This window comes from Oculina patagonica, chromosome 6 (genome assembly GCF_052425735.1).
Source record: "Oculina patagonica isolate OP01 chromosome 6, crgOcupat, whole genome shotgun sequence".
Taxonomy (NCBI): Eukaryota; Metazoa; Cnidaria; class Anthozoa; order Scleractinia; family Oculinidae; genus Oculina; species Oculina patagonica.
The window spans coordinates 20,430,444-20,453,510 of NC_135763.1; the positions used below are offsets into that span (position 1 = coordinate 20,430,444).

Sequence of the window (23,067 nt, forward strand, 5' to 3'; positions counted from 1 at the left end):
AATATATTCTGTTTGCCACAAATCTTGATTGCAACATAAACTATTCAATCCGTAATAATGTACCTTTTGGTAAAAATCACCTTTGGATACCCAGGGACAGATTTTCGAGGCAGAACGAAAAGAAAAATCGTCCCGCCTTGACAAACTGCCCCTTGGTCTCAAAGATCTGTAAAAATAAATCAATTTGAAAAATTGGCAGAAAGTTGCAGTCCGTTAATGAACGCCGGGCCCCAATTAAACGCCGGCTTCAAATAAACGCCGGGTCCACCAAGCCAAGTTTGAAAATAAACGCCGGGGGCGTTTAATTGAGAAAATACGGTAATACAAGTTGGATAGATCTTTTTACACGACTGTCCATTTTGAAAAGCGATTGCATTCTCACAGGACTAATCGAAAAACCCGCGATCAGTTTTTGGTGCAAAATTAGTGGTAAAAAGGTCAATATACCCGTACTTGATCAAAGTTCCCTTTCCAGAGTTTTCCATCTGTAAGGATCAACACTTTTCAGGCCAGAAGAAAGGATGTACAGAGTGGAAGGTAACGACAATAAGAAGGCAGAGAAAAACGAAATCGAACAGTTCCGAAAAAATAGTTCAAATTTTGGCTTTTGTGCATGTGCCAAAGTAAAATATTTTACATTTTTACATAACATCTTCAAATCTTGCTGCAGTGCGAGAAAGTGCAGTATATATAATACACACTGGTACTGTATGACGACTGCGGGACTGCGGGAGCAGCATATTTGAAGATGAAAAAGTGGGCAGGGTATTCTGCAATCTTGCCAAATTAAAAGGTCATGGCATAGTATGTAACATGTGCGTGACATGTAACTGAGCCTCGATGCATTTGTTTATTTGTTGCGCAACTCTAAAATATATCATTTACCAAATATATTCAATTCGTGTACATATTTGTTTTTTGAACTAAGAGCTATAAGGAATATGTTCCCTTCGCTCGTAGTATTTTTTGCTTTGATCTCGGCTAGCACCGCCGATCTATCTTCTGAGTTCGCTCACCACGCAGTGTTGGACCCAGCGGAGTTGATGAAGCTCTACTGGACGGTTGACTGGGATAAGGAAACCGTATCGTTCGCTGTTGAGGCGGCAACTACAGGATGGGTTGGTTTCGGCTTCTCTTCAGGGAATGGAAAAATGGCCGGTAGCGACGTGGTAATCGGGTGGGTGAAGGACTCTAAAGGTTATTTGACGGTAAGTAATGATTGCATTATCGAATCAAACAGACTGCCCAAAGATAACTGAACACAGCGATTTTATGGTATGCCCAAGTTCAGATATTTCGTCAACTAGAAAACCAACATGGTTTTTGGAATCGCTCGACATTTCTTAAAACACATCTAATACTCTCACGAAGTTTAAAAGAACCTTTCAGTGGAAATTCTATAAAAAATTTTGACTGCCGGGCCTATAGCCACAGCGTATATTTTGTCATAGTGAACCGGGTATGTGAGTTGAAAAAGCTATAAAAGCTGCATGTCATTTTTAATCTTAATTATTTTTCAGAACTTACTCTAAAAGTCAAGGTAAAAGATAATTTTGAGGCCATTTGCAGGCTAAGAAGATCATTTTTAAAAGTCAAATTGCGAAAGAATACCCACCCGTCCCTGCAAAGAGAGGTGCAGCTGTTGCACAGGAACGTCGGAATCCTACCGTGCTAAAGACCGGGCGAAAGATAAACAAAAAAACACAATGAAATTAAGCTCAAGAACAATGTTGATCACATTCGTTGTCTATCAACAGATTAGAGGCATGATGTAAACAGTATGTAAGTTCCACGGTGTAACAAGCGCGTATTTTAATCCGGATATAGTGCGGAAATACCTTCGCAACAAAAATAAAAACAGATACTTTTATTGGTCTTAATTATGTAAGGTGTGTCATTTTCGCCAACGTGACTGCCGAGGCATGTTTGACCCGCAAAGATGCATTTTGCATTCGTCTTACTGTCGAAATGTTCTCTCCCGGTTGGTGCAATTCGCATTGCAGAAAATTAAACAAAAACGATGGTGAAGTGCTAAAACACTTTAATACATTGGGTTCGAGGATATACCAATTCAACGTGGGTGGGGTGTTGAGAAGCTGCAAGCAGAGGCGCCTCATCAGTGTCGGTGCTTTACCCTGGTTTTTTCGACGTTTTTGCTTGTTTACAAGCAAAATGAAGGAGAATAGCGTTTACGTGGGGTTAATCTGGAACCGGAAGGAATCGCATTCTTGTTAACTCTCAAGGGACTGTTTGAATTTCTCAAGGGAATACTTTCCGCTGTGGGTGATCAAAGCGCGTGACTTGTAAAGTGTCACTCTATAGTTGTGCTTTAGCACTTCCGTTCTTGTAGAAAAAACGTGACTTGTCAAATTTACAAACGTTATATAACAATCAAAAACGTGAGTACCCCAAATCTTACGTCACATAACCAATTAAGAATGTGAGGTCTGCCATCCGAGTCGATATGACCTCGCGTTGACAGCAATGTTACATGAATCGGCTTTACAACATGCGATCATATCTACACAGTTCGAGCGAAATTTTAGTAAAAGACGGCAAAATTCTTTCGTATTTCATCTTCAAATATAATTCGAAATTAAGCATCGACTAAATCTATGCCTCTTGTTAAGCCTTCTAAAGCTCACAAAGAACCTGTCTTGATATCCGACCCTCGCAGAGCCCAGAAAAGAGTGACGCAGCATGAGTTCCGTAACGCAACTGCGAAATCTGGCGTTGCTATGTGTATCATATTTGTTTACGCCGCCATGTTTTCTCCGACGGTAATCGGAAAAATCCGTATTTTTTCGTGCTTGTTCGTGTAGCAATCGTAACAATGCGGCCTTAAACACAATGAACAGCGGTCTTCCTCTGAGAATTCAATATGGTGTCGAAAAAAACAGAGCGTCGAACGCACATTTCGCTGCTTACATTCGCTAATTTCGCCGCTGTAACAGACCGCCTCGAAAGGTACTTGCAATTTAAAGGTGTAGAATTGTCCGATCTCGGTGAAATTTGCACTGTTTATTTGTGTAATGTCGAGGAAACTGTGTGTGAATACCCGGAGCGGCCCAAACATTTTTGACTAAATTATGGCTGTTCAAAGTTGAGGCACACATAAAAATAATTAGAAGGCTCTATCTCCAGAAGTAAATGCTGTCATACTCCGGGTATTTGTAGGTAATTAAACGTTTCTATCATAAATCGGCTCCGATTGAAATTATCTCTGTATCTTTCAGAGGAAAGCCGTAAATCGGAAATCTTTAATTTTATGAGCCTGCGATTTAACCGCGAATTCACACCTAAGGTGTGAAAATTGACACCTCGTATATCATTTTCCTGAATGTCCAGGTCTGGTTTAATAAGCCTATGTAACTTTTATTTTGAAAAATTATTTAACGTTTGAGATATTAATTTTCAAATCTTTCTAACTCGAAAGGAAACAACTATTTCGATTAAAGGCAAGCGTCAAAGTTTACCATTTTTAACCAAGCCAAAGTATATGAGTCGCAAAGCGCCCAGCCGTCGCGACTGACAAAATACAGCATTTCCTCCGCGAAAATAAAAAAAATGCTTGAACTGAAAGACGTTTGAATTCTTTCATGATATGTTCGAACAACAACTGAATGCCCAGGATAAACCTTCTACTCATACTAACTTCATGCAAAAAGGTCGATATCTCGAAGAGATCTTTGATTGTACCCTGGATAGTATATTCAACAATTACTGAACTTCACCATGAAGTGACAAGTTATTTTCAAAGTTTGTTTATTCTTCAGGTCAAGGTTAATATCGTTCTCGAGGACGTGTTTGAATTTTTTTCATAACTTTGGCGAGGTTTCCCATGCAAGATTAAGTTTCTTACGCATACGAAGCCATCGCTACGCAGTCGATCGCTCCCTCGGACGAACTAGGGGTAGTGGATGCCACCGCTCCCTCCTCTGATTTCCCCTCCGAGTTTTATTCGAAATTTTGGTGGCTTTAACCTGTGATGAAAACGTTCAGTATTTGTTCAGCTGTGCTTTTTCGACATCATTTGTCATTTTTTTGTTCCGGATGTCTTGAGCAAAATTGCAGAATTGGTCATGTTTACATTCCATTGGCGTTTTGACTTCATTTTGTATTAATTTACCTCCCATTCTAACTTTCCTGAGAGCTAAAGAAGTACAAGGTCGCGATTCCAAGGTGGCATACTAAACGGCGTCACATAACGTCCCACAAATATTATTTGATGTTGTCATCTTGTTTTGTCTTATTTGAACGAAACCCATAGAACCATATGGGGGTCCATCAATTCCCCCCCCCCCCCCCTCTCTCTCTCTCTCTCTCTCTTTGTACTACGTTGGGAGTATGAATCTGCTAGAATGACCAAGGGTTAATGCTTCGTTGTATGTTTCTAGTTTTCTTGTATAAAAATTCACCTCATTGTCGGTAAAAAGTTATGCACTTCGCAGTTTGGTAAATATCCACCACTATTCACCTCCACTTCGGTGGATAATTGTTAAATTTCGAATTACTGGAAAACCTGACAAAATGCCGCGAGGAGATAATCTGCGACGGTCTGGCATCCTATTTAGTGGAGAATTGATGTAACGAAAAGAAAGCTTTGAACCAATTGTGATTATCCCCCTTCTAACCTACCTATCTACCGTATCAACCTAACTTAACCTTCTTACCTACCTACCTACCTACCTACCTACCTACCTACCTACCTACCTACCTACCTACCTACCTACTGACCTACCTACCTACCTATCTACCTACCTACCTACTTACCTTCCTAAAGCTACCTACCTTCCTAAAGCTACCTACCTACCTACCGAGCTACCTACCTACCTACCGAGCTACCTACCTACAGACGACTAGTAACGTAGACACATTAAACTCATTTCTGTCTATCTTCCAGGATCGTTTTGCTGATGCAAAAGCTTTGCCGCCACTGGACAAAGAAAACAACTACGTCCTTACTGGCTTCGAGGAAAGTGACAAAAAAACTGTGTTGAGATTTAACAGAAAATTTGATACCTGCGATGTTAGGGACAGAAAGATAGAGGTAATAGCACTCGTTAATTGCGTAATACGTGCTTCACAGGGATTCCCCTTTATCAGCAATTACTCTGATTTCAGTGTGAGCATATTATTTTTGCATATGAACTCAATCATATGCAAACAACTGTTAAAACAAGGCCGATTTTTTCTCCCACAGCAAGGTACCACAAAGGTGGTATTTGCGTTTCACACGGAAGACCCAGTATCCGATGACGACATTAAATACCACACGTACCGAGGGTCAAAGAGCATACTGCTACTCAACAGTTTAGACAAGAAACAAGTCAACGAGACAGGGTGGAAGGATTTTATCATTCAAAACAAAAATGTAAGAAAATATACATCCAGTAGAATTGTCCTTTCATATCTTTTAAGAATGGTAATAACAAAAATGATGATGATGATGATGATGATGATGATGATGATGATGATGATGATGATGACGGTGGTGGTAGTAGTAGTGGTGGTGGTGGTGGTGCACGATGTTTATATTTATACTGTACGCTATGGACTAAATAATTGTTTTACTTCCTAACAGATAACAATTCCAAAAAAGCATACAACCTACTGGTGTTCTCTGATCAAGGCCCCTGAAATTAAAACCAAGCATCAAATAACAAAGGTGGGTGTTAATAGTTGCAAAGATTACAATTATAATAATTTATAATTATAGCGGAGTTCCCAAGCTAACCAAAGACGCGCGCGAGCAGATCCCAATACCTAGGAACATTTTGTAAAACCATCAAGCCGAAAAACAAAAGGAGCATTTTCTACCGTTCCCGCGGATGACCAAGACTAGAAAATTATTTGCTTTGAAATGAAAGTGAGCTTAGAACCAATCACTTCACTGAAGTGAACGACGAAAGAAACTGTCAACAGTACACGGCTGGAGAAAAAGAGGTTGATCTTCGCTGCAGATAACTCACTGTCGGTAGTTTTATTTATGGTTTTCTTTCGTGGATGCAGACCTGGCAGTCCGTTTCGCGCATATTTCGAAAGCAATTGGTAGCCCGTGATGTTTTGGGAAACCAGTAAAGTGCATTTGAACTACGGGGTGCGTGCAAAGTTTAACATTCTTTCTTTTAAAATTGTCAAAACTGAGTACAGCCAAATCTTCGAGTTTTAGCTTAATTCTAAGGATATTTTAATCAGACTTCCTTGAACGTGTTTGCAGTTAGCAGAATTTTACTAAGAAAAACGTTTAAGGAGGACAACGACAAAGAAATTGCAAGACGTTTCGACTAATCGTGCTCTTCCCAACGAAAACTAAATTGAACAACAAAGCGACGATCCAGCTGAGTCTAAATTCATACTTGGTTTGAAGGAGATTACATTTGGATGTTGAAAACATCAATGGTGGGTCTTGACCTATGAAAAAATTAGCACGACTTAGAATGGGATCGTATAGGCTGTTGAGGCCGAATTTTGAGAATTTTGTTTTGCTTCATCAAGTTCCCTTCGGCTGCTAGTTGTGTTATTTGCCAATGGGGATTATAAACGTCTGTTGTTGCTACTTAGACCTTGAATTCGTTCGTTCCTTGACGATTTTGAACTGTGCATTACGGTTTTAGTCCAGATAGCGTTTAAATGTTTCGTGAAAACTAGTGGGACACTGTGTCAGGTAAGTGGTAAACATAAACGTCTGACGCCTCGTGCTGGGTATATTGCGCCGGTAGATAGAAAGTGTGATCTATTACTTATCTAGAAACTGCTTTAAACTTTTTTACATCTAGTTCCCTTTCCATTTACATCGCGTAGGGACGAATTTTGTGTTTAGTAACCGTTGCTGGAACTGTGAAAATTGATAAAGGCTAGATTGAAGTTTTTCGACGACTCGTTGTAAAAAAAAATAATTGTGTGGTACCACCCTTCTCATAATCCAAGTTTACCTTTGTACATTTTTTTAAAAGAGGAGGGCTTAAGAGGGATCCCAAAACCAAGTACGCTAGGAACTCAACAATACCTACAGTCAACTCCCACAAATCACGTAAAGGGCAACTTCGTGACCACGATTTGGTGTCCGTTAAAGAGAACATCCGTAATAGTGGGAGTTATTTTAAGCAATTCCATCCGCGGACACCCAGGGACAGTTAGTGAGAGCGAGAGAAATTCAAAACTGCAAGAAAAAAGTCGGCGAAGAAAAGTTGGAGCAAAAGCGAGAAGCCCCCTGGAGAAAGAGTCTTACCACGCCAGTTCCAAACAGTTTTCTGAATACTACCTCCTGATTGCGCAGATAAAATCATTTGTATACTTTCTATTATTCTGCCCAATCCGCGAACAGTAACTTTAGAGTCACCATCATGTGTTCTTACACGGCGGTTATTGTATCGGCCGTACTTTCATTGTTTGGAACTGGCGAGGTAAGTCTCTTTCCCCAGGGGCCCCTCGCTTTAACTCCAACTTTTATTCGCCGATTTTTTTCTCGAAGTTTCGACTTTTCCTCGCCCTCACTAACTGCCCCTGGGTATAAGTAATAAGTAATTCGGATCTCCTGTCCGCAATAAAGGTGTGTCCGTAATTTCTTGGGTTTTGGTTTCTTTTTTGTAGTTTGTTTTATTTGTTGTTTTTATTGTTGTTGTTGTTGTTTTTGTTTAAAAAAACATTTGACAAGTTTTACCGTTTTCTTGACAGTTCGAGCCATATGTCCAAAAGGGAAATGAAGGCTTGGTACATCATCTACTGGTCTACGAGTGTCATGGAAACTTTAATGAGAGCTTCTACGGTCCTGGCTTCGATTGTCATACCACTGCTAATATGCCATTGAGGGAGTGCTATTCTTATAGTGTTGTTGCCGCGTGGGCAGTTGGCGGTGAGGTACGGGCCTTTGCATAGGCACTGGACACTCTTCATATCTCACGATATCTATTCATTTTATCCTCTACTAGCTATAGAAACTGTATTATTTGAGTAAATTGGTAAGCTTTTCTTTCTTTCTTCCTATCTTTTTTTCCATTCTTTTTCTCTCCTCGTTCGTTCCTGCTCTGTTTCACTAGATTTTTTCTTATCTAATTTGTTTTTATGTCATTATCCAGGCTTTTTATTACCCACCAAAAGCTGGTTATCCAATTGGAACTGCGGAATCTCCCAGTAGCTACTTGCTCGAGCTACATTTTGACAATCCGGATGGGATTGAAGGTCGGCATTGATGTTCATCTGCATTTAACTTTAGATATTATGTCTTCCATTCATATGCATGCTCCACCACAGAGCCGTGTATTACTACTCTAAATACAGTCTAAGAAGGAAAATAAAGCTAAAGCTTTCACCTTGATGTTACATGTGGGTTTTCAGCCAAGCGTGAGGCCAAGGTGGCGGGATATTTTCCAAGTTCCAATTCAAGGGCAGTATCCGCCATCTTAGCCAAACGAGCTTGCTCAATAAAGGATTTATTATATTACGCGAAGGACGCGCAAAGACAGTAAATGTTTTGCCTGTTTATTTTAAGAGCACTGAAAAGTAATCCCGGTAACATGAAAATTGATGGTTCGTGCTACTCGCTCAGGCCAACTTAAAACTAAAATCAGTTCATTGGTTGACAAGTCTAATGAGTAAAATATAATGTCAATTTCTTGAATTAATCGAATCGAAGTAAAAAGCACAAGGCGACAAAACGGGAAAATTCGCTTTTCTTTAACCCTCAGAAGTGTCTAAAAATGAATTAAATTTGCAATCAAGAATTTAGAGTTTTGAAGCCTTAGGGCCTCCACAGACTAGACATTTTATGGGCGACAACTATTTGTTTTCGACAATTAAATGTTGTTGTCGTAACTAAAACGTAGTGTGTAAGGTGAGTTGTCGACAACTCAACGCTAAATTTTTAGTTGTCGACTGCTAGGCAGTTTCCCTTTTTGAAAAGAGAAACTGCTAAGTTGTCGATAACTAGGTTTTTGACCGTTTTCCCCGTGTGTGGGAATGTATGGCCTTAGTTGTCGAAAACTATCGTAACTGCGTTGTCAGTAGCCAGTGGTTAGAGCATGCGTAGTCAATATTGTTGGAAGCCTTAGCTGTCGCTGGAATGATTTAGTTTTCGATAACAAACACTTCAATTTGTGGAAATGCTTGCATCGGACAGAATCAGTTGTCGAAAACAAAATTACTAGTTTGTGAAGGCCCTTGAAATATTAAAGCTTCATTTCTTCTGGCCGCCGCTTACGATCCTTGGACGTTTTGCAGAGGATGTGCTTGCTTCTGACGCTACTGCAGTGCAGACCTGCCCTGACACACGCTGAATTTGCAAGTGCAATTATTTTAATATTGTTTGAGGCGTATAAAACTTAACAGAACTTTACTTCATCATTAATGTTAATAATCCCCAACTCTCGTCCAACGAGCTTTGGAGGCTTCGCTGAATAGATATTACAGCGCCTGGCTCCGTGACCTCTGCTGCTGCTTTACACAACAACAAGTTGAGTTTTTCTTCAGGTACACCACTGACTAGAAAGAGACAAATAATCCTTGTGTTGTCTCGAAAATGTTTTTTTTTTTTTTGTAGTACCGGTATGGGTATCGATATGACGATACAACTGAGCTGTTGACTTGTTCACACAGGACGCAAAGACAGCTCAGGACTGCGTTTTTACTACACCTCAAATCTCCGTGAGTATGATGCTGGGATATTTGCTGTTGGAGAAGCAGTCTCTTCATTCATGATAATCCCGCCTAAACAAAAATCATGGTTGACTGTCAGTTATTGCTCAAAAGAATGCTACCAGGTAAGAGTTCAAATACCTTATTAATTAAGTGGAATACATGTACTATGCACAGCCCAACGATAAAAACTCATGAAGGTTAAGCAACTGACGACGGCAATGCCGAGGACGACACCTTTTAAAACTTTGCATAATCTTTGCATAAGAATCACGTAGGTATGTAGAGCTGTTAAGTGTATTTTGTCGCCACAAGAAACATCTTATTGAAAACGAAGTTTTGTCATATATGGCATGCCATGACTTGACATGATATGATATGATGTGATATGATATGATATGATATGATATGATATGATATGATATGATATGATATGATATAATATGATATAATATGATATATGATATGATATGACATGACATGACATGACATGACATGACATGACATGACATGACATGATATGATATGATATGATATGATATGACATGATATATGATATATGATGAGATGTGATGTGATGTGATGTGATATGTGGACATTTGAATTAATCTTTGCATAAGAATCTTGCAGTTATATAGAGTTGTTAAGGTGGCTCGACCCAGTTTTTTTCTAGCGATACCTATCAACTTTGAAACCCTCATACTTAAAGGGATTGACGTCAATAACAAAACTACTACATCACATGCATTACACATAGACTGAACTTCAATATGATGTAAATTTTTTGGCGATCAGAATGAATATCACGTGGCAATGACGTCACACAGGGTTTTGCTCTGAATCGAATTTTAGGCGGTAACCGCATTTTCTCTCGAGATCCTTCACGCTACGTATACCTTGGGTGGTTGCCTTCATCTCAGTGGAGTTTCATCGAAATCTACAAGAGGAATTTTAAAATATCTTGGAATTTCTTTTTAGATGGTATAATTTATGCGTAAAATAATATAAAGTCAAGACTTCATATAAAGTAATTAGCTTCTTTTTTTCATGTTTAACGAGAGGATTTAGCCCCCATTCCTTTTAGAAATGTCCCATATACTACATCCAAACCTTGAGAAGAAAGTAGACTTGCGCTATTTCGAAAAATATAAAAATATGTTAATCGGAGTAAGGCTCAATGTTTAGCTCTATTTACCATTTTTACGGCTACTTTTGCAAAAAAGCAATTATTTCAAAAACCCGTCGATGAATTTTTTCCAAAATTTTTCAGGATGAAAAATAATCAGTACACCACACAATCCCTAAATTTCATGCTCATTGAAAATTTCTAAGGTTGTCTAAACTTAACGCAAAATTGAGTAAACATTGAAGCGATGTCGAAGTTTGAGATAATTTTGTGCTCTGGGATTTCCTTTTGTTTCGAGTTAAGCACAACATCGAATTCCTGTGCACCACGCGTGAAATGACTACGCTTGGCTACCTTCCGAAAGCTTTCCGAAATCTTTCCGAAATATGGAACAATGGAAAAGAAATTGTCACGCATTAGCTTTTCATGTTGGGTCGACGTCTTGGCTGAAATAAAAGTTAAAAATGTTAAGAACAAGAACTGCAAAACACAAAAAGGCCGCAGTACTGAGTGCGACGATAAAGAGAATTAAACATCAAAAAGAAGAAAGTCTAAACGAGGTATGTTTCTTTTAAATTAATGAATTAATAAATACTGGACGCCAGATGAAGCTGGCTTATAATACGTGAAGTCTATTTTCTGTCCGTTTTACTTTTTTAAATGACTGAGGAGGCATAAAAAATAACCGGCTTTGAGTTTGGTGTTGTGTGACTGCTTTCTTCAGTTGGAAATGTATTCATTCATCCATTATTGTTTACTTGAACTCGATGAGAATATTACCATATTCCGAACTATTTCATCGACGGGTTTTTGAAATAATCGCTTTTTTGCGAAAGTAGGCGGAAAATTTGTAAATAGAGGTTAACATTGAGCTTCACTATGATTCCTATATTTCATATATTTTGAAATCGCGCAAGTCTACTTTCTTCTAAAGGTTTGGATGTAGTATATGGGACATTTCTAAAAGGAATGGGGGATAAATCCTCTCATTAAACATAAAAAAGAAGCAAATTTCTTTATACGAAGTCTTGACTTTATTTTACGCATAAATTATACCATCTAAAAAGAAATTCCAAGATATTTTAAAATTCCTCTTGTAGACTTCGATGAAACTCCACTGAGATGAAGGCAAACACCCAAGGTATACGTAGCGTGGAGGATCTCGAGAGAAAATGCAGTTACCGCTTAAAATTCGATTCAGAGCAAAACCCTGTGTGACGTCATTGCCACGTGATATTCATTCTGATCGCCAAAAAATTTATATCATGTTGAAGTTCAGTCTATGTGTAATGCATGTGATGTAGCAGTTTTGTCATTGACGTCAATCTCTTTAAGTATCAGGGTTTCAAAGTTGCTAGGTATCGCTAGAAAAAAACTGGGTCGAGCCACCTTAAGTGTATTTTGTCTCATTGAAAACAAAGTTTTGTCATATATGGCATGCATATCATATCATATGATATGATGAGATGCGATGTGATGTTATATGTGAACATTTCCACATTCCAGGGGTTCTTTCGACCTTGAGGAAACTTTCAGGGGTGTATTTAGTGTTTTTAGATTGAAGTGGCTAGGAAATAAAACAAAAGCTTTGTAAAAATGCATTCCTCCAGGTACAAATTAAAAATAACTGCACATTACATATATATGGAGTCTAACGAAAACATACATATATATATAACAAAGATATAGGCAAGATCCATTTCATAGAGACCACGTCATTTCTTTATTTTTTGAAGTAAATATGAGCTTAGAGAAAATAGACTGCCAAGCATTTCAAAATTGATATTTAAATAGTTTAATCCTTTAGTCTCTGACTATTTTACAGCAGTTCTATTTACACCTCCACTATCCACCTGTTTGCCTGAAATCGTTTGCTTTATTTCTTATATTTGATTATTTTGTTTTCTTCTGTCAGCAAAACTTAAATTCGACAAAACTACCGGGAAAAGGTATAAAGGTGTTTGCCGCAATGCTTCACACCCACCTACAAGGTATGTAAAAGAATTGTTAAACTTGATTAATTCCTCTTCGCCATGATTGGAGCACAGAGCGCCGACTAAAGCTCTACATATCGTACTCGGTTTTGTGCCTATCTCTTCAATTGATCCCACGATATCCCCATGGCCTAGTAATTAGGCTGATAGATCCTACTCCACGATATTTTTGGTCTGCCTTTCCTCCTGGTTCCTTTAGGTTCCACCAAATGGACAGGCGGGTGATATTGGTGGCAGATTACCTCAGTGTGTTGCAGATACATCTCCATTTCTTTCTCCGGCTGGCAACTTAAATCCTCTACTGCTTGGTACAACATTTTGTTCAACGTCTTCCTCGGCCACCACACCGCAAGAATGTACTGGAGTCTGCAGGTTAACGAACACCAGTCTCGAATCCACAGAGAAAGACAGATTTGACGTTGGAACTACGCATCCTTTATTTATCTTTGGTTATAGAGAGATCACCTTTGATCTCCATATGGTTCTTCAAATTGAGAACGCAGTACTTGCTTCTTGATTACCTCTCCTTGATGACTCTTTCACCCGGTTAATGTTGTCTGAGCCCGCTCACCCTCGCGTAGTATAATCACAGTGAGTAGGGTCTCTTGCCTTCCTCCAGTTGAAGACGGTCCAAGGCTAGTGGAAAAAGTCATTCTTCTTTTCCTTCTCGGCGTCATTCGTTTGTGCGTAAACTTAGATAATTGCGGTGCTCTATCATTTACACTCGAACCTTGCACTTGGCTCCCACTTCACAAGACAGACTCTTTTGGGCCTCTTTTGACAGGATCAGAGCAACATCCTCCTCGTGCGGTGCGTTATCACCTGCCAGCTGTCTTTCTGTCTGTCTGTCTGTCTGTCTGTCTGTCTATTTGCCTCACAAATTGTCGGAGTGTTTCCACCCAACTCTCAACCTGAGCACAAAAGGCTTGTTTTTGTTGTACATTAAAACTTATGTATGTTTATCATTTCTTTTTATATACATGCATTTCATTAATTCTATTTAACGTTCAGGACGAGCGACATGGACGAAACATATCCGTAACGGAGTTGAATTACCAGAAATTGCACGAGATGACCATTACGACTTCAACTTCCAGGTGAATTAACTGGGTTAAAAGTAATTTCAAGTGACATTACATTACATTGCGGTACGTTACATGGCGTGACGTCACATCGCATTGCATTGCACTAATTTGGCCTCCTTGCCTCCCTGCCTCTGTTTAATTTTTTCGTCAAAAACGGAAAGAAATCCTTGATTAATAATGCGCTATTTCTTTTGCAGGATATACAAGTTTTGAGGAAACAAGCTCACATTAAGCCGGTTAGTGCTCGAGCTATGTTTGGCCTACTCTGGGACCCAAAATCGCCCAAAGTCGCCTAAAGTCGCCCAAAGTCGCTCTAAGTCGCTTTTAATCCCTTGTATATAGTTTATGTATTAATAGTAAACTATGTAAAACTAATATAGTTTTTTTTATCATTGAATTTATTGTTTGTGTCCCCCATTAGCAGTCAAGTGAAAAAACATTTGCATTTCATTTCATTTAATAAATTAACCCAAAATAATTAACTTTTCTCTTTCTGGACTGACTTTGTAAAAGTATCCCAAGAAGTGTCCTTGTGGTTTTGTTCTAAGGCTACCAGTGTATAATATGAGTGACAGGTCTGCGCGACTTCCCAGTGTGTGCCACGTGGTTTTAGCCGTTTTTCATAGTTCGGCCCTCACGAGTATATCTTTGAGTGACCGCCCTCTTTTGTAAGATATCATCCTGGGCCCCCTAAGTTTCTTGTTGTGACACTTACTAACTCGCGTGGCAAATTCGGCAACAATTTTGCTTGCTAGCTGGTGTTAAGGTCAATGTTGCATGTTTATGTACTACTTATGTCTTTAGTGTGCAGGTCCATACCAGCATCACAAGAGGTCATTAGAATTCCAAGGGGGTGGTAAAGTGGAGGCTTTTGAAAGCTACCAAACTAGAATTTCCAGAAGGGTCGGGTGGAATAGGGGTTTGGTGGAGCATTCAAACTAAACCATTTTCATGGGGATAGTATAAATATTTTCTCTAACAATGCTTTATGGTATACCACGATGATTCCCATGTACATGTATACCACAACTGAACTTAGGTCTGTCACCCAAAATTGCCTAAAAGGTCACCTAAAATTGCCTAAAGTTCGCTCAAAATCACCCCCAAAGTCGCCTAATGTCGCCAAAAATCGCCTTAAATCGCCCAAAAATCGCCCGTAATTTTGGACAAAATAAGCTAGAATTGCCTAAGTCGCCTTAAGTCGCCCAAAGTTACGGCGACTTTGGGTCCCAGAGTATGCCTTATGTTCAACATAGCGTTCTTTTAAGAGCCTTATTTTCTAGGATTCTTATTCTTGACTTGATAATATTTTAGTTAACAGTTCTATTTTGGTGACCATTTCTTGGCTTAGTTTTTCTCTGAAATCTGTTTTTGTTAAGTGTTTTTGTTGTCTGTACATAGGGAGATGACTTGATTCACTATTGCAAATACGAGACTATCGATCGAAACAAACTTGTGCGGGTAGGTGGGTTTATTAGTAAGATTAATGACGCTTTTTGCGTTTATCTTGAAAAACATTGCAGTGATCTGCATAGCTGTGTTGCTTAAAATGTGGTAGTAATCTTTATACGTACCGTTTTATTGTATGCATTACCTGAATAAGTACTAAATGGAGCTGTGATGTCTACAAATACTTGTTTCCTCTGCATAACAGTAGGTACAACAGTAGCAGTAGCAGTAGCTAGAAGCAATATAACAGTAGCAGTGAGTTAGCAGTAGCAGTAGCAGTAGCAGCAGAAGTAGCAGTAGCCATATAACAGTTACAGCAGCAGTCGTAGTGCACTTTGCAATGGTATCGGTAGTGTAGTGGTAGTGGTAGTGGTAGTGGTAGTGGTAGTGGTAGTGGTAGTGGTAGTGGTAGTGGTAGTGGTAGTGGTAGTGATACTAGCAGTGGCAGTGGCAGTGGCAGTGGCAGTGGTAGTGGTAGTGGTAGTGGTAGTGGTAGTGGTAGTGGTAGTGGTAGTGGTAGTGGTAGTGGTAGTGGTAGTGGTAGTGGTAGTGGTAGTGGTAGTGGTAGTGGTAGTGGTAGTGGTAGTGGTAGTGGTAGTGGCAGTGGCAGTGGCAGTGGTAGTGGTAGTGGTAGTGGTAGTGGTAGTGGTAGTGGTAGTGGTAGTGGTAGTGGTAGTGGTAGTGATACTAGCAGTGGCAGTGGCAGTGGTAGGTGTAGTGGTAGTGATAGTAGTAGTGGAAGTCGTAGTGGTAGTGATAGTGGTGATAGTGGTAGTGGCAGTGACAGTGGTTGTGGTAGTTTAGTGGTGGTGGTAGTAATAATAATAATAATAATAATAAAGATTTATATAGCGCCATATCCATGGCTCATGGCGCTTTACAATAAAAATGTTATTAAAAAGTGAAATTTACTTAAAAAATTTACAACAGTGATAAAAGGAAAAACTAACAAATAAAATAGCTAAGCTGTAAAAATGGAAATAAAAACTAAGAATCATTAAAACCTTTAAATGAAAAACTAACTCATTAACTAACTAACTAGTGTAGTGGTAGTGATAGTAGTAGTGGAAGTCGTAGTGGTAGTGATAGTGGTGATAGTGGTAGTGGCAGTGACAGTGGTTGTGGTAGTTTAGTGGTGGTGGTAGTGTAGTGGTAGTGATAGTGGAAGTCGTAGTGGGAGTGATAGTGGTGATAGTGATAGTGGCAGTGGCAGTCGCAGTTGCAGTGGTAGTTTAGTGTTCGTGGTAGTGGTAGTGGTAGGTGTAGTAATAGTGGTAGTGGTAGTAGAAGTGGAAGTGGTAGTGATAGTGGTATTGGTAGTGGTAGGAGTAGGGGTAGGGGTAGCTATAGTGGTAGTGGTAGTGCTAGTGGTAATTGTAGTAATCTTTATTAAAAACCCGATATTTTTTTAGGTAACCCGAAATTAAGCTTCATCCACTGTCTTTGCTTGATTTTGATATCTGAGCTACAAAAGACCAAACACCGTTTGGGTAATTCTTGCTAGTCTATATATGAATTACTACTATAGGCTTAACAAGTAATGAGAGTAACTGTAAATGTTTTTACCTACAGGGTGGTCTTTCTACATCTCAAGAGATGTGTCTTGATTATTTGTTTTACTACCCGCGAATGGTTAATGCCACTTCATATTGCAACAGTCTTCTCCGCAAGCCAGTGCACGACTTAATCGAAAAACACTTGTAAGTAAAAACCCTGAAATTGGATTTTAAATCAAGAGCGTGACTCTGTGGTATTCTTCTGAAAGATCTCAAAGTGGAGTCTTTGTTCAATATATCACTTATCCCGGGCTTCTAACATCTCGCTTGGTTTATTCCTGATTATAAGCCCTGGGTTTATACGAAACAACTGGAGGGTAACTCTACAAGTAGACTTATGATCTTTTTTTTTTTTCTAATTTCTAAACTTAACATAGTAAACTGATAATTGTAGTCAAGATGTTATGAACAAAAATAAATTTTACGGTCTTATTGAGCAGGGGGAATGGACAGTCTAAAAACGAGATTTTACGAAATATTACATTTTGTATGCCTTATACTTTTTCTTCCTTTTTTATTATTTCAGTCCATTCCTAAATGTGACATCAGAGTGGTCTAATCCTCTTATCGGCCAGAATATTACTTGGACGGACGAAATGGTGTCAGACTTAAGGAAAGGATACGATGAAGCTAAGACATTCATTTCAACTTGTTCTCTGGTTTGTAAACTGGATAAAACGTATCCCTTTTTTAATGGCATCGCATGAAATGGTACTTTCTTACAACACAATCTACAAGAAAACCAGGTTGAATTTTTCAGGTCGTTCGTATAGCTGGGGTCACATGTTACCGCCCATCCACTATTTAGACTAGCAATCAAGAAAAAATGCTGGAACATGCTTAATAAGGACATGCCAAAAAAATGGGGCCAAAAAAGTTCGGGCTTAGTCATCCTTTGAAAAACAACGAGTCTAAACTAATGTTCAAAACAGGCATTCAAAATCAAGTGCGCGCAATTAATGAAAAGGTCATCGCACAGTTCGCAGTTTAAAAGTCATCCGCATTTTTAAAAATGGCTAACTTGTTGCCGAGTTTCAGTTTTTTTTTGTTCGCAAGACATGATTTTGTCTTTTTAATGGTGTTTGTGTTGTGGTTCATTTTCACTCATGGCACCATTTGATTGGTATTTTCCTTTTTTCTGGTGTTTGGCAATACAGTATAAAAATTATGATAATGACTATAAAACAAAGGAAAAATTTAACAAATCGTTCAAAATACTCTCACTCTTATAGACCATAAGAAGGGCTGATGGTTCCACTGCAATGTTTTGCACATTTTATGGCGTAATACTTATGGTCTATGAGAGTGTAGACCATGGAAATAAGCGGTCGATTTGTTTTATACATTAAGGTATCACGGAAGGAAAATTGGCGTTTTCGTTCCAAGTCAAATTGTGTGCAAACCATCAATGGTAACCCCAATAAAGTATATATTTTCTGAAAGCTTATTGAATAAAGATTTTAATTTTGGATTTTGTTTTGATCATAGACCATAATAAGCAACGTCAGCATTTTGTTTGCAATTATGATGTTGCGCAACTTTAGGTTTATTTGAGAACACATTTACATGAGAGCCAAAACTTTTATGTGGAATTTGATCTACATATATTGGTCTAAAAAAAGGTGTCTCAGATTTTTCTTTTCTTGCTCCATTAATTTTTTTATGAATTTTTAAACTTTAAAATGGCGTTTTTAGGGCTTCTTTAAGATTAAAAATTCATAAAAAATTAATGGAGCAAGAAAAGAAAAATCTGAGACACCGTTTTTTAGACCAATATATGTAGATCATTTCCACATAAAAGTTTAGGCTCTCATGTAAATGTGTTCTCAAATAAACCTAAAGTTGCGCAACATCATAATTGCAAACAAAATGCTGACGTTGCTTATTATGGTCTATATGATGCAAACAAAATCCACAATTAGAATCTATACTCAATAAGCTTTCAGAAAATATATACTTTATTGGGGGTACCATTGATGGTTTGCACACAATTTCACTTGGAACTAAAACGCCAATTTTCCATCCGTGATACCTTAACACGGAATATTTACTGGCGAATTAAATGGAAAATTAGTGCGAAATCGCGCGCGTGTGTCAGCTCGTAAAATCGCATTTTTACACTTTAGAGCCTGCAAATGTGAGCAAATTTCGTCCTAAATATTGCAGCTATTTTTTTACAACTCGCTGGGTTATGTTGTTTGGAAAAGTCGCAACAACTTTACGAGATTTCCGAAATTTGCCTTTCATTGCCTTACTATGACCATTGAGCGCGCCAGCATTTTCTCAGTTAATGTATCATTGTATCAAGGGTAAGACAGACCACAATTTTTTTGTTACGTGTCAAACACGCTCATCTAGGCACTTATATGAACTTATTGAAATTCTTTTGCCTAACTGTTTGATTGATTGATTGTTTGCTTGCTTGTTTGATTTTGGCCCTTTTTATATCTTTTTTTCAGGAAAGATCAGCTAACTACACATTACCGGTTCCAGAAATCACCAAGGCCCTACCTGGGCCAAAGTGGAACTGTCCTCAGCTCAGCACAACGCCGGTTCCTCCGGAAAGTAACTCCATTTTATTGACTGCCTCTCGCCCCTTAGTTCTGTCTCTATGCATCATTTATCTAATGTTCTTGTGAGAGAGACAATACACCGGCAACGAACTGTACCAGTTGAAGAGAAATCCACACGTCTCAAACATTCAGTTTACCCAAAATATTGGTTACTCTGCAGACAGTGGATGAGAATGCTGAACCATATAAAAGGAGAAGTTCATTCCAAAATGGCACTTATTTTCTTCACGCCAACGAAAAGGTAATAAAAAAATATGTTATTCACCAAAGTTTCAGCTTTCAAAGAGTATTCAAATCCTATGAAATCCTTGTCTAAAGTAGTCAAAAAATCGAAAACCGGCCACCGCCATCTTGGAGTAACTTAGCAGCATGGCGATGTATGCGTGATGTCAATGAGCTCAACTTTTATTATATCTTAAACTTCCTGCCAAACTTCAATTTGAGTCCTTTGACGTCACACATACATCGCCAGGCTGCTAATTTACTCCAAGATGGCGGCGGCGGTTCTCGATTTTCGGACTACTTCAGATAAGGATTTCATAGGGTTAAAATACCCTTTGGAAGCTGAAATGTTGGTGACTAACATATCTTGGAAATAAATTGTTGTTGGCGTGAAGAAAAAAAAAGAAACATTTTTGATTGAACTTCTCCTTTAAATCGTGCATACAAAAGGTAATTGTAACTGACGGGAATGGAAAGAATAATAACTGTTGCATTTATAGTCACGTGGAAAGCATTTTTGAAAGTTAAGCGGTTGACTGACTGACTGACGGACGGACAGACGGACAAACTGGCGGACCAACTGACCGACTATCACTACCTTTTTAGGTTAGGTTTCTGCAAAATATGAAAACTGTGGAAATAATAGGTAAACGATAACATCAGTGCAAAAGCCGGTGGTATTAAACGTAATTTAAGACGTCAATATACCTTAAGACAACCTATTTTACGCTTATTATACACTTATAATACTAAATGATACACTTAAAAAAATAAATCAGTTTGAAGACAAATAAATGTTTTAGTCATCCATCCGACTATACTACTGACAACTTAGCCGATAGTTTTTGTGATAGTGATAGTTTTTGTTGCTCAAGCGCCTGTTGCGCCTCAAGCACCAAGTGTTAAACCATAAAAAGTTGATGTTTTTGAATTTTGCATAACAATTTTAAGTTTTCGCGTAATACATTCATTTCTTTTGACACCTTTTGTGGAGTTATTTTTATCATCAAACACTTATTTCATCTTTGACTACGGTATCAATTATATACTGATTTTTGGGAACGTTTGAATTGAGTGCAATTTTGGTTGAAGTTATCTTTCTTATCTAGTGTGTGTTTTTTGTAACGAGAGTCAAGGTTTCTTGTGAGATACTTGCCGGAAAACAGTTTTGTTTGACTATTGAACGACAAAGGGAATTCATAATATTTATTCATTCCTAGGTAACCTACACTATCAACCATTGTTTTAAGAACAAGGGACATACTTGTTTGCTTATTTATGATTAAATAGATCTTGACCTTTTTGACCTTAGATTGGTCAACCACGGATTCTTTCCTGGAATAACTTGTTTTCTGACCTTAAGTTGTTTTTATACACTTGTATTCGGTGATAGTTTTCTAGAAGGAAACCTTGACTTTATTTTCCCGTGTTCTGTAGGTGACAAAGAACCTTTTTAACTATTTTGCAATGTTTATTCATTTTTGTACACCCTTGTTTGAACAACCATGTACGCAAGTATTCTTTTAAATTCGGCTTGTACAAACGACTGCTCTGAACTCGTAAACAACTTAGTATCCATTTATGGAAAGGGGTCGGACTGTAGTTACCGAATAACACGCCCCTTCTTCTTCGAGTTTAGTGGAAAAGTTGTTGTTGAACTTTGTACACAAAGAAACCTATTTTCAGCTCTAACTGTACAACTGTATTACTTGTAACTGTTTTTGTTGTAGTAAAACAATGTTTGCAATTTTTATATTGCTCGCGCTGTTTTATTTTGGCCAGTTCACGTTCGGTTCGTAAGGAAATTTTGAAAAGAAAAGCGTTTTCGACATCGCAATTAGCTCGAAGGTTTTTATGCTAATACCTGAAACGCGCGGTCGTGTTACGACGAAAACTAACTGCGCAGGTCATTGCGTAACTGAGCCTAGATACATCAAATTTGACGTTTTGACAGGGGATTGATAGCTAGAAATCTGGCCACTTTAAAAGAGCGCGAGTTGCTTTAAACACGAGAGAATTGAGAACATCATTGTCAGAAAAGGTTCTACGCCTGAGTGTACTGATTATTAAAGAAGTTGGAACAAGACGAAGTTGTCCGTCATTGCTGTTTAAAAGTGGGAGCTGCTAGTCCCCCTTAAACCCGCTTTTAACATAATTAAGGACACCAACCTTAATTAAGTTGTCTGCACTACATACAGTAAAATTATTCAGTGGTTTTCTCCAATTTATACTAGTGCTGGTTGCAAGCCGCCATTTTGTGTGCTTGTTTGCTCGGACCACGCATGGCTACGGACACTGGGAAGACTAGCGGCAAACGCAATATACACGAGGATAAAAAATCTGGATAAAATCTTTTTCGACTTAAGTGACTGTGCGCCTTATTTCCGACCACTGAATTTCGCTCGTAATATAGTTTGGGCTGATTTTTATATTATAAGTTAAGGTAACCAAACCATAAATAAAAATGTATTTCTTTGGTTTCAGGATCCTTTCTTTGCGAAAATATTGACTCGCGAAGTTTGGTCGGCTGCCGAAGTCAAAATCTGGCCAAATTTAGCCGTTTCGAAAAGCGCCTCAGAATTCCTTTCCGCACCGTGAGTCGGACTAATTTCACTGTTAAATTAAAGAAAAATACTTACTAATGGCCTCTAGCATGATAACGATCGAAATATTCAAAAGCGAAACTACGAAATAATTATTTGAACGTACAGCACTAAATAAACAATAGCGAAGGGACTGATTTTTAGATAATTATTTCTCAAAAGTGGCACCAGCTCAAAAGTGCTAATACCCCTACATCAAACACACTAAAGATAAACTTCAAGTAAACATTAAAAAAATTTGCGGCCGGTGCGAACTTATTGTGTGAAAATTCGTTAAAGTTAATGTAATTACCCTCATTTTCTTTAATATGCAAATTACTTACGATTTATCGAAGACATCGATAACACCATGATTTCGACTTCTACAAGACGCGCCAACCATCCTGAATATAAAAAGACTTATAAGGAACAGTGGAGAGGACAAATGAATGCACAGATAGCCGAAATTATTGAAGTTTACCGGCCATTGAAGAAATGGATTGCTGCAGTTTCGTTTGCGTGACACATCGTTCGAGACCTTCGACTCTGGAATGCCAACTGGAATGTTCGAAGCGACGCTTCAAAAGCTCTGTCTCGGCAATTTGAAAATGCTAAAGAATAGTGGCTACTGACATTGTGCTTCGCCATTGGAAAAGTTATGAATAGAGTTGAAAAGAAACCACAAATTGCCCCGGTCTTTCGTCTTCTTGACACAATAAATAAGTCACGACTCCCTGTTCCCTTTTACGATATGCCGCTGACCAAACTGACTGATTGTCACAAATGGAAAACAAACGTTGGTTTGGTACGGACCATTATTTTTTTTTTGGGGGGGGGGGGGGGGGGA

At 38.5% G+C, this 23,067-nt stretch overlaps 1 protein-coding gene across 1 annotated transcript; it reads left to right on the plus strand.

Moving 5' to 3' along the window:
• Window positions 1–911: 911 nt before the first annotated feature.
• On the plus strand, window positions 912–21,724 carry LOC144655990 (DBH-like monooxygenase protein 1 homolog). Its single transcript, XM_078516195.1, has 14 exons — window positions 912–1,208; window positions 4,904–5,050; window positions 5,204–5,374; window positions 5,585–5,668; window positions 7,678–7,860; window positions 8,079–8,181; window positions 9,595–9,758; window positions 12,675–12,750; window positions 13,765–13,850; window positions 14,036–14,074; window positions 15,240–15,299; window positions 16,860–16,987; window positions 17,370–17,502; window positions 19,303–21,724. Exons 1-14 carry the CDS (start codon window positions 942–944, stop codon window positions 19,480–19,482), a joined length of 1,821 nt encoding a protein of 606 aa, XP_078372321.1. The 5' UTR covers window positions 912–941; the 3' UTR covers window positions 19,483–21,724.
• The last annotated feature ends 1,343 nt before the right edge of the window (window positions 21,725–23,067 follow it).

Coding starts and splice junctions, on each gene's coding strand:
- LOC144655990 (XM_078516195.1), top strand. CDS start 942: ATGTTCCCTTCGCTCGTAGTATTTTTTGCTTTGATCTCGGCTAGCACC. Junction 5,051..5,203: donor TTAGGGACAGAAAGATAGAG/GTAATAGCACTC, acceptor TTTCTCCCACAG/CAAGGTACCACAAAGGTGGT. Junction 7,861..8,078: donor CGTGGGCAGTTGGCGGTGAG/GTACGGGCCTTT, acceptor GTCATTATCCAG/GCTTTTTATTACCCACCAAA.